The 15690-nt window shown below is 38.3% G+C and overlaps 1 protein-coding gene across 1 annotated transcript; it reads left to right on the top strand.

The window, feature by feature from the left end:
- Positions 1-1063: 1063 nt before the first annotated feature.
- LOC116486602 (cytochrome P450 7A1) lies at positions 1064-7727 on the top strand. The gene is made up of 6 exons (XM_032182962.1): positions 1064-1143; positions 2386-2626; positions 3287-3897; positions 5543-5673; positions 6583-6758; positions 7428-7727. The coding sequence occupies exons 1-6, from the start codon at positions 1064-1066 to the stop codon at positions 7725-7727; spliced, it is 1539 nt and encodes a 512-aa protein (XP_032038853.1).
- Positions 7728-15690: the final 7963 nt, after the last annotated feature.

Genomic DNA, 15690 nt, shown 5'->3' with positions numbered 1-15690 from the left:
CTCCTTTGGATGAGCAGTCCTGACTCTCTCAGCCTCTCCTCATAGGAGAGGTGCTTGAGTGTCTTGATCTATGGCAGAACTCAATGTGGATGATCAAAGAAAATGAGTGCATAGGAATGTATTTAAGCAGAAAGGAATCAATCAGAAAGAAAACGAAAAAAAAAAAAAAAGGGGGTGGGGTGGGGTGGAGGATTTGTCCTCTGGGTGCTGAAAATTCAATACATTTTTCAGAGCTTCTGGGAAATAGGACCAGAGACCATAGGCCATAAAATTAGCTGAATTGGTGCTGTGCTGTACAGCATGGGTCAAAGATAGAAAACAGAAGAATTAAATTGAAAAGTAAAGGGTGGATTGGAGATCCAAGGGCATTGAGTGAAAATAAAACAAAAAACACTGTATGATCATACAAATCTCTTTTATTTTCTCTTTCACTGCATTATAGAAAATACATGCCTCTCTTTCTGCTAGGGAAACTTTGTTAGAGGGAGCAAGTCCACCCTTTTACCCACAGCCAGACCTCTCCCATTCCGTCTTGCACAGCAGAGTCAGGTCAGCCCACACAAAGGAGAAGAGCAGGGATGGGCAGGCTGGTAGCCAAAGGACAACACGATCTTCAGCCACCATTTAGCCCAGTCTGAATCCACTGGACACCTGTCAGCAGCCATTTGATTTATTGCTAAACTTGAACTATAGACTGTAATTGGTAAATCTGCAGGATAGATCAAAACACACCTGAGAGACCTTCAAATTATCAACTATTACAGCTGTTTGATTACTTTGGAACCACTACTGATACCCGATATCAGCTCAAGGCCATGTCTGCAACTGGCTGCATCAATCCAGTGAAGTGCTCTGCAGAAAGATGTCAGAATAGAGACAAAGTGGGCTATGTCCAGAAAAGGTTAATCAATAGCTTGCAAAGTTGACTGAGTGTCATTAAATACAGTGGTGCACCTACTGTATATAAGATGTGACCTGTTGTCTGTATCATTCTCAGTCACCATTTCTGCTATACTGGTAGTTACCAGGTTGTCCACCTGGAAGATTTTGTGTACAGCCAGAAATGTTCATATCACCATGGATCTGGGGAATAGTAATAATACTCTGTTGCAGTTTTTGGTTTCTTCTAGGGAGGAGGAGGAGGTAAGGAATCTGTTTGAAAATGTATCTCAGTATACCATGTCTTTACTTCTGACAAAGATACTGTATATGTGCCTAAAACTAGTATAATCTTAAGTTTATCATGTGAATAAATGCAGGTAGATAAATGCAGGATAACATGGGCAACAAGGTACTTTGTTTTTTTGAGAGATTTATGTTACAACAGAACTTGTCCATACAGGCTTTTAATAATGGTGAGTTAATGCCTAGGCATGTGCCAATACTAACCTATGCATAAATGAGGAAATTAAAACATTAATATACATGTTCTGATTTCCTAAAGTACTAGGTTATATCTTTACCTGCATTTTAATTGCAACTAATACTTACTTCTATCTAATTATACTTTAATACCTACTTAGAAACATTTTCATATTATCAATCTATCCTAACTAGTTATACAGAGCAAGTATATATTTGCTTATCTGTTGTAATTTTATATTTTTCAGCAGTCTTTTTCTTGTTTTACTATTAAAAAGTTTAATAAAAAGGTAAAAGTATTTAAGTTCATATAATAATAACCACCTGCAACATAGTAGAATATAACTAAACTATTATCTGAAAGTTATTTTAGCAGCCATGGTAACTGTATGCAGAGAAGTAGTTTTCTGACTGTTGGAATAAAAAATATTATTTAAGCATATGCTTAACATAAAGCATGTTCTTAATAATGCTTTCCTTGAAAGACCAAATCTTATGCTTACTGAAGATCATGGCCAAATTCCCACTGTTTTCAGCAGGACCTGGTCCAAATGGGATATGCCAATAATAACAACCTTTCTACACTCAAAAGGCTATTCTCTTTGGTTCAAATTGATTTGTGAATACCACTGCCAAAAATGTTTCAGACAATGTTAGCAGGAAAGATTATTTATTTATGGGGCAATTAAGCATCTGTGCATGTTAGGTAGTGGCAACAATACTGCATTTAAATAGATGAAAAATAAACTCTTGATCTAGGGAAAATAAAAGTGACAAAGTCAAACTGTGTTGTTATGCTTATCATAACACATAAGTAAGTTATTCTTTTTTGTATACAACAGACATCACAATAGGATTACTCTTTAAAGGCAAAGAAGTTACTTATCAACAGCAGCAGAAATCGGCTATTACTAAAAGCTTCGCATCATTGTTTTACTTATCTTTACTTACCTTTGCTTACTCTCCTAGAGGAGACATCTTGATACGTACTTCTAAACTCAGCTCTTTTTTTGTGTTTTGTAGGCAAAAAGGAGAGCCACCACTTGAAAACGGGTTCCTTCCATACTTGGGCTGTGCCTTGCAGTTCGGTGCCAACCCCCTCGAATTCCTCAAAGAAAAGCAAAAGAAGCATGGCCACATTTTCACTTGCCGAGTAGCGGGGAAATACATTCATTTCCTCACTGACCCTTTTTCATACCATTCATTGATACGCCATGGAAAACACTTGGACTGGAAAAAGTTCCATTTTGCTACTTCTGCCAAGGTACCATGTTAAAAGTGGCTTCAATATCTAATGTGTAGAATCTTCTGGCAGGACAGACAGTACCTAGTTAAACCCTGTAGCATAACCATGCCTTTGAAATATAATTGACTTCACATTTCTGCACTTGTATCGGTTTAAAACATTAGAGTCTTTTTTTCCCCCCTTTCCTTAACAGAAAGGAAATTTACAGTAATTTGGATTGTAAAAGAAGGACATTTAGTCAGGTAGTATTCCTAATTGCTAAAGTAGAAACACAGTTAGCACCTTTTTTACAAAATGATATATGGCTTGCTGAAGCTGAAAACTTCTTCAGGAGGTTCTCAGCACTGTGGAAGATTAGCTCCCAATGTCTTAAAAAATGATGCAACACAGTAGAAGTTCAATCAAACTCTTATTGAAGTAAGCAAAAAGGGTCCTTCTGATGTCAGTGGGAGTTGAATGAAACTCTAGGTAACCACATCTATTGTAAACATGCTTGATTTTATTTTCATTTGCATTCTTAACCACTATGAGAAAGTATCAGTTCTAGAATTCACAGTCCTTATTATACTTTCCTTTAGTTAGATATAAAGTTATGCTCTGGCTTTAATTTCTGTTAGACTTTATCATCAAGGTTATGACAGGTCTTATTTATCATGCATGCAATTTATTTTGTGACAGGCTTTTGGGCATGGTAGCATTGACCCAGCAGAGGGAAACACCACTGAAAATTTTCATCAGACTTTCATTAGAACCCTTCAAGGTAACGCCCTAGATGACCTCATCAAAGCAATGATGGAAAATCTACAAGACGTCATGCTGCAGTCAAGAACATCTAAACTTCAGTTTAATGCCTGGACAACAGAAGGACTTTATAAGTTCTGTTGCCAGGTGATGTTTGAGTCAGGCTTTTTAACACTTTTTGGTAAAGAATTTAATTCAAATCATGAGAAAAATCTATCAAAGCAGGAGACCGAGAGAGCACATATTCTAAATGCCCTTGAAAATTTCAAGGAATTTGATAGAATCTTTCCGGCTCTTGTGGCGGGGCTGCCTATCCATCTATTCAAGAGTGCCCACAGTGCACGTGAGAAGCTGGGGGAAGCACTGCTCCACAAGAACCTCCTGAAAAGGAACAACCTCTCTGAGCTTGTCACCCTCCGCATGTTCCTGAATGACACTCTGTCAACCTTTGATGACATGGAAAAAGCAAAGACCCATGTGGCAGTACTCTGGGCCTCGCAAGCCAACACCATTCCTGCCACATTTTGGAGTTTGTTCTATCTCCTGAAGTAAGTCCCACCATTTCTTGCTTCCAAATGAGAAAAATAATGTTTATTGTCTTTCAGAAACCAATTCACTACTATGGGTAAATTCCACTGCTTGATACTTCAGTATCAAGAAGCTTACTGATTACAACACAAGTGGCATGTTGTGGACTTCTGCAGAACCCCCCCTTTTCTTGTCTCAGACCAAGTAGAGGTACCGCAGAGCAATGCCATAGAAGATTTTCAAAAATACTCCAGGGCAATGCCTTGAATCCTAGCATTAAAAAGTAGCATGTGATGTACTTCGTAAAGGCAAATTTGGAGTAAGTTTATATATGACACTAAAAGTGCTGGTTGCAGTCAGAATTTTAATTGCATTGAAGGCTCCCAGTATAATCAGACATGTTTAGACCATCTCACTAGAGCAGGCAAAACAGGCTTTAACTTCATGGTTGATTTAACAGATATTTAATAGACAATAGTTTATATGTCGATAGATTCTACTGAGGTTGTAGTAGTTATGCAGCAATATCAACACAGCAGCTCCCTGCTGCTTTCTTCACCCAGACTGCAGCAGAGCTCTTCCACTTGGATAAAGCTGTTGTGGCAGCATGAAGAGTGAGACACAAAATCCTCAACTATTCATACATGTTTTAGGCCAGTGATTTGAGATTCACTTGGGATATATGTCCAAATTACTCAAGAGAAGGAAGGGCATTCAAAACCTTAAGTGGGTGAAGATTCCTGTACATAATTTCCTAAATTTCCAGAATAGACTTTCCTATGTAGAATTTTCCTAACTTTAGATATCTGCAGTATAAACTGGAGCTACTGAGTTTGTTACTTATGAGAGGAGAGCACAGTTCAGATAAAACTATTAATTGTCCATTTTAGAGTGAGTATACTCCATGGAATATAAACTACCCCAGCTCTTAAGTATATATCTAAATTTCTAATGTTTTTATTTAGCCAGTGGCTTGTAATCTCATACCTACCAGCCAGTGCCAATAACTGGGGTTATTTGGTACTTTTTATTCTAAGAAAGCATTGGCTTAAAGTGTCCTGGCTGATCATGCCTTCATAATGACAACACTGTTGAATCCTGCATTGTTATCATGCATATTGCACCATATATTGTTCATGTATTCCATGTCTGAAGAAAGTCTAAATAGTAAAGGGTACTATGTGGACTTTTAGCATTTGGAAGATTCTTTTCAGACAAACAGAATAGGACATCACATAATAGGACATCATCCAGGATAAGTGATGTTATAAAACTGATTTATGATCCCCTTCCCAAATCTTCTACCTGCAATGGAGCTCTTTCCTAATATGCAACTGATCGTTTCATTTCTTATTCTTGGCATTGCTTTTTAGTGACATCACTATTTATTACCTCTGTTACGCACATTAGTTCTGTCCCACCTGTCATTGGAGACAGATCAAATACTTGGGGTTCTTTTCCTTTATAGAACCTATTGTATCTTTGCCAAAAGGTGAAAAATTCTAATTGCATAAGTAGATTTTGCTTCAACATTTTCATTTTGGAAGGTTGTACTTGTCAGCTAACAAACTAAATTTTATTTGGGAATAAAATGAATGGCACAAAGTCTTTTTAAACCATTCTTAAGCATAACATTATGTCATACTTATGCACTTTTGATTTTAGGAATCCAGAAGCAATGAGAGCTGCTATCAAAGAAGTGCAAAGCATTTTGGAAAGTGCTGGAGAGAAGATCAGCTTAGATGGCAAACATATTTCCTTGAACCGAAAACAGCTGGATAATATGCCAGTACTAGGTATGACTGTTTTATGCAGGAGTACCAGAAATCACCCCACAATTTTCACAATCTTCTATTTGTCACCATATAAGTACTTTCTATGGAATTACTATTAACCAGCAAACACCAGAACAAAAACCTTTATGTTCCCTGGCAATGGCCAACACAATCAGTCTTCCCAGTATCAGAGGTGGTCCTGAGTGTACCAATTCACATTAATAGCATTTTTTTTTTCCATGGGTAATGGCATGTCGGAATACAGTGTGTGTCAGCACAACTATTCAGTGTTGGACACCCGTGGATAATTCAGAACAATATTTTGTTTGGTAACGGCTTTAGATCAAATAAAAGGGTGTTGCCAAATTGTATATGGCAGCTGTTATTATGTCAAGCAAGATCTTCTAGTAGCATTACTGGAATTTCTTCTTAATGTTTTTCAAATTACAGGCACATATTTCGAGTGTCCAAATTACAGGGAAGAGTTTTGAAAATGTCACTGTTTGACTACTGCTGATTTCTTTAATCAGTTTATATTGAAATGAAGCAAAAAACAAGGTGCTCCTGTGCACCAGCACTAAAAGTTTCAGAAAAGCCTGATCACTGCACTGTTTCCCTTTCTTGTTATGTTTTCATGTTTTTCTTTACTTCAGCTTAAAAGTGTGTCTCACTTTCAAATATTCTGTTGCATCAGCTATGAGTAATTTTCTAGGGGAAAGCGGATTATATTCTCAGTGTTATCTGCAGAAGGGATAATAATGCTAACAAGAAATGAGAAAGATACTTTCTTAGGCATTTATGAAGTTACTGTTAAATTATTTTTTTTTAATAGGCTTTAATAGTGGGTTTGAAATAGCTCAAAATATGTCCTCCCCCAAGGACATATACATACTATTTCTGTGGTAATCATTCCTTTTCCTCTCTCTATAGATAGCATCATCAAGGAGGCAATGAGGCTATCGAGTGCATCCATGACTTTCCGAGTTGCTAAAGAGGATTTCACTTTGCACTTAGAGAATGATTTTTACAACATTCGCAAGGATGATATTGTAGCTCTTTATCCTCAACTTCTGCATTTTGATCCAGAAATCTATGCTGATCCTTTGGTAAGTATTTATCACAGTGCATTAAATTCTGAGCTCTAGCAGAAGCCAGCATGTTTTTTAATAGAGCACTTACCAAGAATGCTCTACAGCTGTTACTCTGTTGTGCTCCAGACAGTCTGTTCTTATGCCTGGAGTCTCAAGGATAGGCAAGAACTACCTGCAAAACATGTTTGGGTGTAAACAAAAAGTGTACTGGAAGCCCAGGAGAGCCTTTTAGCTTTTGTCTTCCTCAATAATGACAGATTACCACTTGGGGAGGAAGAAGAGGAGGAGATTGAGAGAGGGCAAGGATAAGGATAATATTTTCTCAACAACACAGGATGAGAAACCTTCCAGTTCAGATGCATGAACAAGGATGCAAGCTGTTCTGCTTATTTTAAGAGGTTAGAAGTTATCAAAACTTTTAAGAAGTTATCAGAAGGATTCCCTAGCTTGACTCTAGCAAAGATCCTGAGATGATATTGTCCCACATGCCAGAACTTTTCAAGGACTACCCTTTGCAGAAAGCACCTTAGGGCCTGGTACTACCATGAAGCACAAAAACTGTCCTGTGCAGTGTTTACTGCCTGAGGCTTTTCCCTCCCAGCCTGCATTTTGTGTCTTAATAGCATTATCCAGTCCTTGGAGTTATTCAGATATCAACTAACTCTTTTGTGGGTTTTATTACAGACATTCAAATACGATCGCTATCTCAATGAGAACGGAGAAGAAAAGACTGACTTCTACCGCAATGGTCGCAAGTTGAAGTATTATTATATGCCATTTGGGACAGGAATAGCAAAATGCCCTGGCAGATTATTTGCTGTCCATGAAATTAAACAATTTTTGGTTTTGATATTTTCATACTTTGAGATAGAGCTTGTGGACAACAACGTGCAGTGTCCTTCTTTAGATCAATCCCGTGCAGGACTGGGGATTTTGCAACCATCCAATGACATTGATTTCAGGTATAGACTGAAATGTCTATGAATATATATATATATATTATTATATCTATAAACTGTGTACAGTATAAATACACTATATAACATATATTTTGTATATACATTATGTATGTGTGCAAGTGAAACATTGTAAGTCTCAGGGGAAAATCCATAGGAAAATGCTACTTCATCAACCTAATAGAGAATACATAATACTATTATGGTGGCAGCAGAAAATGGGTTTAATGCATGTTGTTGGTACAAAAGTTACTCCTTTTACCAACCATTCTAAAATGCAAGTTGTGACTTTGAGTTGTGTGTGTACAATAGTTCATTTTTTTTCTGCCAGCAAATACCTTCCCAGAGTAATATAGTTAAAATTTCATGAGGTAGTTCAAAATAATTATAAAAATTCAACAAGAGTTAAACCATACTCTTTTTTTATAACTGAAATGTTGGAGGTGGAGGGTTCTCACCATTGGTGAAATAAGATTTTTATAGTATAAAGGCAGACTGGGGGAGGGGAGAATTTCCTGGGGAAGTACCTTTATGTTTTTATTAAAAACTAGAAAAGACTTGAATAAAATCTACAAAATATTTCACGTTCTAGTGAAACTGCAGAACCTGTATCGTATTCATTGTAATATATATTTCTGTTCAGAAAGTTTTAACTGTATTACAATAAATGATATTATCTGCACTAAATGCTTCTCTAGACTGTTGGTTGTTTCAATGTCTTAACATTCTCAAAGATTTATGCACTCATCCCTAGCCACCTGAGCCACCTTTAAACTAGCCAGCTCAAATATCATAGAATATCCTGGCTTGGAAGAGGCACACAAGGATCATGAAGTCCAACTCCTGGATCCACACAGGACCACCCAAAAATCAGACCATGTGTCTGAGAGCACTGCCCAAATGCTTCTTGAATTCTGGCAGGCTCAGTGCAATCACCACTACTCTGAGGAACCTGTCTCAGTGCCCGACCACCCTCTGGGTGCAGAACCTTTCCCTAACCCCCAGCCTGACCCTCCCCTGTCCCAGCTCCATGCCGTTCCCTTGGGTCCTGTCGCTGTCCCCAGAGAGCAGAGCTCAGCGCCTGCCCCTCCGCTCCCCTGAGGGAGCTACAGGTCACCATGAGGCCTCCCCTCAGCCTGCTCTGCTGTGGGCTGAACAAACCAAGGGGCCTCAGCTGCTCCTCATACATCTTCCTCTCTAGACCCTTCACCATCTGTGTTGTCAATACGGAGATAAGTAAATAGCCACCAGTGCTTATAGTTGGATTTTGTACCCTTCTCTAAATTCCGTATATCCATAGGCCTCCATTGGTCATACTCCATAGATCTTCCTAGTCTAATTCCATTAAAGCTACTATGGATATGCCCACACATTTCCCACACATTTATTTTCAGTGGTGTCATGTCTGTAAGAAAAATCATTTCAGGCATATCATTTAGTTCTCTGTAACATCCTGTTCCTTTCTGCTGCAAATGATGGATGGGTGTCACAAAAGTCCAGTTTTTAATGAAACATCTTTAGGCTGAAAGAAAGAGTTTTCTTATCATCTGCCAGTGAAAACAACAAATGGATTTAAAATATTGTTGTTATCCTATTTTTTATATGCTTCTAAGGATTTATGATCTGACCTTTTGTCCTCGAATCAAATGTTAGCCTCATCACAGAAGATGAGATACAGAACTATTAGATATTTTCAGATTTCACATTCTACCAAGACATCAAATCTAGCTGATAAAGCTCTTCCTAAACATGAAATTTTACCAGGACCCAGGCCTTGAGCTGCTTTAAATTATGTATCTGTTTCTATTCTCACTATCCACTGTACTAAATATTCAAAGGCAAAGAAAAAGATTCTGTAGTGTGTGACTATTACCTGTGTGTTACCCTTGTAAATTTATTTAAACTTTTTTTTCATTTTCAAAAGAGAACAAAGAACACCACATTGTTGCCATTTATAATATCTATAATATTTAAACAATTAGATATAATGAAAGTGGCTTTGAATTATTAGTTTGGTTCTCTTGGTAGGGGAAGTGCCCAGTCGTAGGTACAGCCTCTTTTCATACTTCTGTCAATTATGTTTTTGTATGATTTATATAAATTACAGCACATTCATTGTAAGTTAGTATTGACTCAGAGAACACATGAAAGCCTGACATTATCATAATTACATATGCCCTGGCACATATTATTACTATTAGAGTATCTACTCCTCCTTTCTTAAACAAATCTTTCCTAAAACTACAGGTTTTGAGAGTAGCAAGTCTGTGCAATGTTTTAAGCAAAATAACCTTCCTTGATGAAAATGAATTCAAAACAGAACTGCAACAGTAGATAATGGAAGACAGCACAGGAGTTATTAAAGCCAGCATCTCCATGGCATTGACACTTGGCACTTTTTCTTCCATCCCCTGATGTATGATAACCCTGATCCATTGGATCTTGCCTACAAGTTCAGTTAGAGGCAACCATCCACATTTTTTATTGCAGCAGACATGTAAGAAGAAACTCAGTTTCTGTTTGAGCTTTGTTTTTTGTGTTTATTTCTTTTTGTTTGTTTTAGTGAGGATTAGATCAGTCTTTAATGTTCAGAATGTACAAGATAAATGCTACAAATAAGTTAGAGTTTGTCTATAGCCTTCAGCTACTTTTGCACCAAGAAGGTGAAGACCAAATAAATTAAAAAAAAAAAAAAGTTGTAAGGTTCTGTGACTAGACAGCTATTTACAAATTTATGTTTGTTTTTGAAGCCAGTGCTAAATTGTTGCTAACATTTTAGAACAAAAAGTGCTTCATTGCAACCTGCATAAATCCCTATGAATTTCCAATGGAAATAATGTAAACTGCTATTCTTAAAACTCTATTTGCAATTAAAATAACTATACTGTTTTATTTGCAATACGTGTTGATGCACATGATGAAAAACTTTCCTTTAAAAATTATTTACTGCAATATGGAAAGTAAAAGCTTTCTTTTTCAAAGAAACTTTTATAAACCCAAGCTTAATACAGAAGAGAGATACCCCTGCCAAGGCAGATATGACTAAGGAATGGCCAGGAGAACTCCCAAGACATTTTGTGTCTGAGGTATTATGGTCCATCTTATAACCATGTCCAGGAAACTTACCTAACAGTGGATGGATGATTCCAAGACTTGTGTTAAAGAGGGAAAATGCATTCCTTACCAAAATGTAATACCTGTAAGAATGGGAGAACTCGTGAAATGATGTCTCTAGTAGGAAGGGCTACCTGCAAATGTGCTTCAGGATTCACAAGAGGGTAATGTATCTGGATTTAACTTCTCCAGCATCTGTCTGTCTGGATACACTGGCCAGAAATGTGAGGTAGATGTGAATGAATGTCCAGCTTCCATTTGCACATGGATGAAGGTCCAGGCTGAGACTAGCTGAGACTAGCTCTTTAGGCCTTCCAGGACTGCATAGTCATTCTGGGCCAAAAGCCAATACCAATCTAAATTGTAACTTTTATCCCCATCGAGAATTGGAAATCAATTAACGTCAAATAAAGTGAACAGTGAGACATGGGTCCTCCAACTGGCTTGGTCATGCTAGTGTAACTGAGCAAAGTAGTACCATGTTAAAAAACAAACAAGCAAACATGTGAATAAGGGTCATGTGAATAAGGTCTATGACCATACGAATTGTTTAGAGTTGGGCTGGCAATGTCCACACACTGCTTAGGGTCTGGCTATGTTGTAAAGACACCATCAAGTTCTAGCCAAATTCTTTTTAACCAGCCACCCCACCTTTCTATAAACTATTTATAAAGATGCATAAATATATCCTCTTTAATCTAAATCAGAGGATTATAAATTTAAGTTTTATCAGAAATATTTTTACAGGCTGTAACCACAAATTACATATGTATATACTAGGATTTTATTTTATTTTATATATTTTATATTTATTTTATTTTAGACTTCCATCCACATTTGTTATGGGATTTAAAGCAAATATGCCATATTATGCAAATGTTTTGTATTTTACCTTTGTTACTGGTCTATGCTTTTATAAATAAATAATTAAAAAAAAAAAAAAAAAGGAAGAAAAAAGGGAAAGAAAAAAGGAGAGAGTTTTTTTAGAAGAAAATTCCAACACTCCACTTTTTTCTCCTATCACATCCTTTCAGTCATGTTATTTACTTGATTTAAACCTATTAAGAGCAAGACCATTCATAGACATAGCTCCAAGTGCAGGCTAATTTTCTATCCTGCACTAAAGCCTTTCTACAAAGAATTTACAATAAATCTGACTCACAACCATCTACTGCTCTGAGGTACCCGAGCCAGATGAAGGTTCATTCCATTAGGAATGTGGGGAGACTACTTCCAAAAGACAAATCTTGGCACTAGTTCATGCAACACAACTATCTTGTAATAATAGTAACACAGATAATAATGGACAGATTTTGTACACCTCTCCCACAGAGCTAATTCAAAGATTTACCATGAGAGGCAATGAGAACATTTAACAAATCATAGCAGGCAGGAGAATCCATATACCCATCCCACCTAAGTGCGATGCCTTAACTGCAGACTCATTACAAACTGGGAGAAATCAGACCATACACAGGGGCCCACAGGGATGGCTCAAGTGCTCCTGCCAAAATTCCCATGGGAGCATGGCCATTGCCATTCAACTTCCCATCACTGCTCTTTTGCTGGGGTAGGAATTCTCAATGGACATCTGGACCCACAAGCTGTGAACTGGTACTCATTGGGTAAGAAATATAAAACAAGAGAGGTGATTGGTTCTTCTTGTCCAGTTCTGAACTCCTGTAACAGAAGGAGCATATCAGCATATCTTCAGAGGACTCTGCAGAGCAATGTCAATTTTTAATGCTGACCTAGAGTTATGAAGCTGAAAAGATCCAGAATAAACTCTTGAGCACTTTCCACACTTTGTGACAAAAGAAATGCAAATGAAAAGTTTGAACAGTTCTCCTTTTTTTTTTTTTTTTTTTTTTTTTAATATTGGTTAATATGGAAGTATTTTGGTTTCATTCCATGACCGCTACTTTTGTAACCTCAGTTAAACCTCTGTTACCAGGGTCACCCAGATGCAAGTGAGGGGAGAAAATGGTACAAAGTCTGTGGCTGCTATGCCTCAGCTAATGTAATCAAATACTTCAGCAATCAATACTCATCTGCCTTGCCAGGGTCACGGACACCGCAAAGTTATACCAGGGCAATTCTCTGTGCTGCGCCTCCAAATAACAGTACTTTTCTCAAGATATGAGACCAAAACAAGGTAAGATGAAAGGCCGTACAAGCAATTAGAAAAATACTGTGCAGACCCAGGTTGGTATGAAGGAGGCAGCCTATGCCATGGGTTGTGTGAGTCTTTCATATTACCCATCTACTATGCAGAAGGAGATATGGGCAGAAAGGAGGCAGAGACCCTGCCTCCCAGGTGAGAATCCTAACCATTAGGCTAGCTCGGGCATTCACTGCTTTTCCCAGTGGTAGCTTTTCTCTGAAAAACTGAACAAATTGAGTAGAATGATTTGCATGTTTCCCAACCTGTACTCTTTTAATTAAAGTCCTCTCTTAGTTATGGTTTAGAAACTATTCAGTTTTGACATGGGATTGAAGTGCCGGAGGTAGATGAGGGAATCAAATCCACATGCTGAGGGCAGTCTCTAACCATGGTGAGTAAAAGTGAGGGTACCTCCTGAGGGAGGCACAAGCACTCAGTAGATTAGGCACACCAAGGGGTTTAAGGGCACAAGCCTTTGTTGGACCCAGATGAGCTTTGCAAAGGGCTTGGTAGGTGCCTTTGCACGGCAGTCCTGGGATAAGAAGCAAGACACGGGCAGCTGAGTGGGAGCAGGTGGTGTATAACTCGGCAGAGAGGTACTTTGGCTGAAGAGGTGGAAGTGAGACAAAGAAAATGCTTTACAGTTTTTCTGCTGAAAGAAATCTTTCCTCATGCTGGAGTTCCTGGAAGTGACACGATGACCTTACTAAAGTAACAAGGCACTTTATCAGAAAAAGACAGTTTCACATTTCTGAAACCATGCTGGCCATCACTGCTATTCACCAGCTGGGAGTTGTCTGCAGAGAAACTACACCTGATAACCCTTTGCTGGATGCTAAAGGTCATGTAAAACTAGCTTGGTCAGTCAACTGTCTCTGGCAGGCTGAACCAGCTCCTTTCCAGGAGCATGGGCATGAAGCAGCAGCAGCAGCCACACTCAGAGGCATTAGGGGCAGGCCTGCAATGTGGAAGATGCAGCACAGAGGGGTAGTTTTGGTAGTTTTGGCTCTCGGTAGCTGGGACCTGGCTCTTGGGAGCTGCAGCACCCTGGTGATTTTCTCAAGGTTCAGGTTCAGCCTGGAACTGCCTGACAGGATGGATCTAAGGCCATCTTAGCCAAATTTTAAATGGAAAAAGCTGCTATCGTATTGTGTGTGGACCCAATCTCTGAGACCTGCTTTGAGGAACTCCCCAGTGACAGAAGGGGAGGAGGTCCTCATGGTATATGGGTCCTGATGGGCTGAGGGTCAAAGCTGTATGCAAGGTGCTCTTTTCAATTAAAAACATAAAAAAAAATCACTCCTAGGCTCAAATAAAAGAGGAACAGTAGGTGCCTATTAACAGTGCTGCTTCTAGGTTCAGCCAACCAGTCCCCAACACAACAAGTGTTTTCAACGACTGCAGTTTTGAGCTAAGATTTTACAAATCATAGATGAAGTTCTTAAACTGTTCTTTGATCTTAATGTAGAAGTAACATGATAAGCTAGTCTTTGTGTTGCAAGACCTTTCAAGCAATTTTCCAAAGATAAAAAGAAGAGGAAGCACAAAGAGGAGAAATCATGGGATAATTTTGTCTGAAAGCATGAAATATGCTTTCCTGATAATTACAGCTCAGTTGTCAGTAGCATGCTTTAGAAGATACTGTCCATGGTCTTGGTGTAATCAGATAGCTTAAGCAGGATAAATAGGCATCCACTGTTTATGATCTGCACAGAGTGCTGAAGTAGGGTAATCGGCAGGCTGAACATAGCACCAAGATCTGCCCTCATTCACACCACAATAACCACAGTTATGTCAACACATTTAAACAGCTCGCAGAGGGGGCTTGAGCATAATTATGGCTATGGTCTGTCCCTCTTTAGCCAGCTGTATAAAGAGGTTTGGTGGTAAAAACAGTCATTGCCTCACAGTAACCTCAGAATTAAACAATAAAGAGGTTACATATTATTAAATGGACTACTGTCAAAGTAAATACCTGTCTTGCTAACTGTTGTTGACTTTACTTTGTTTTCTGCCAAGACAGACAACTCTATGAGACACACTTAAAATCAAATGATCAAAATCAAATAATCTTCAGTGGTTCACATGTCATGAAAAGAGAGAGAGGTCACTTCAGAGCAATTATTGAAGAGCCACCAATTTTTAAAATTAAAAGTCCGTTTTACATAATTCATCAGTCCCTACTTATCTTTTAAAGATAACAGCCACTTCTGAAATTCAGACAGATGGATCCCACAGAGGTTTTGAAAGACTAAAGCACCTTAGCTGATTGAATCACTCTGGTTTTGGGAACAATTCAGTGTGAAGAACCATGTAATTATTTTTCAGAAGCATTTATGTAATAGTTGATTGGAAGGGGATTAGATGTCTCACAGGCTGCAATAACTGCAGACTCAGGACTTACAGACATCCACAAGAACATCAGTAAATCATAGGCTGGAAAAGGCCAGACCAAAAGACTGCCTATTTTAGATTTCTGTCATGATTAAATACCCCACAATGCCAACAGAAGTATATGGGATTAAGGCAAACGTCAGTGGAACTTCCTCAGGATCCGTACAAGGCACCCCATCAGCTTGTCCTAAGAGGTGTTCAACTTACTGGCCCTTTTCAAGAAAACAAGTGTTTTTTTCTGTGAGGTTCTTGTGGGTTTTAAGAGTCCTCTTTCATAACATTAGGTGCTTGTGGACACACTGCATGAAGGTAAATCAGA

Source organism: Aythya fuligula, chromosome 2 (assembly GCF_009819795.1).
Source record: "Aythya fuligula isolate bAytFul2 chromosome 2, bAytFul2.pri, whole genome shotgun sequence".
In the NCBI taxonomy this organism is placed as follows: domain Eukaryota; kingdom Metazoa; phylum Chordata; class Aves; order Anseriformes; family Anatidae; genus Aythya; species Aythya fuligula.
Note: the sequence above shows the minus strand (reverse complement) of the source record. Positions and strands in the feature narration are given on the sequence as shown.

Excerpts from the sequence above, each read along its gene's own strand:
- LOC116486602 (XM_032182962.1), top strand. The coding sequence starts at position 1,064 with ATGTTCATATCACCATGGATCTGGGGAATAGTAATAATACTCTGTTGC. Across the intron at positions 1,144-2,385 it reads CTTCTAGGGAGGAGGAGGAG|GCAAAAAGGAGAGCCACCAC; the intron begins GTAAGGAATCTG and ends TGTGTTTTGTAG. Across the intron at positions 5,674-6,582 it reads GGATAATATGCCAGTACTAG|ATAGCATCATCAAGGAGGCA; the intron begins GTATGACTGTTT and ends CTCTCTCTATAG.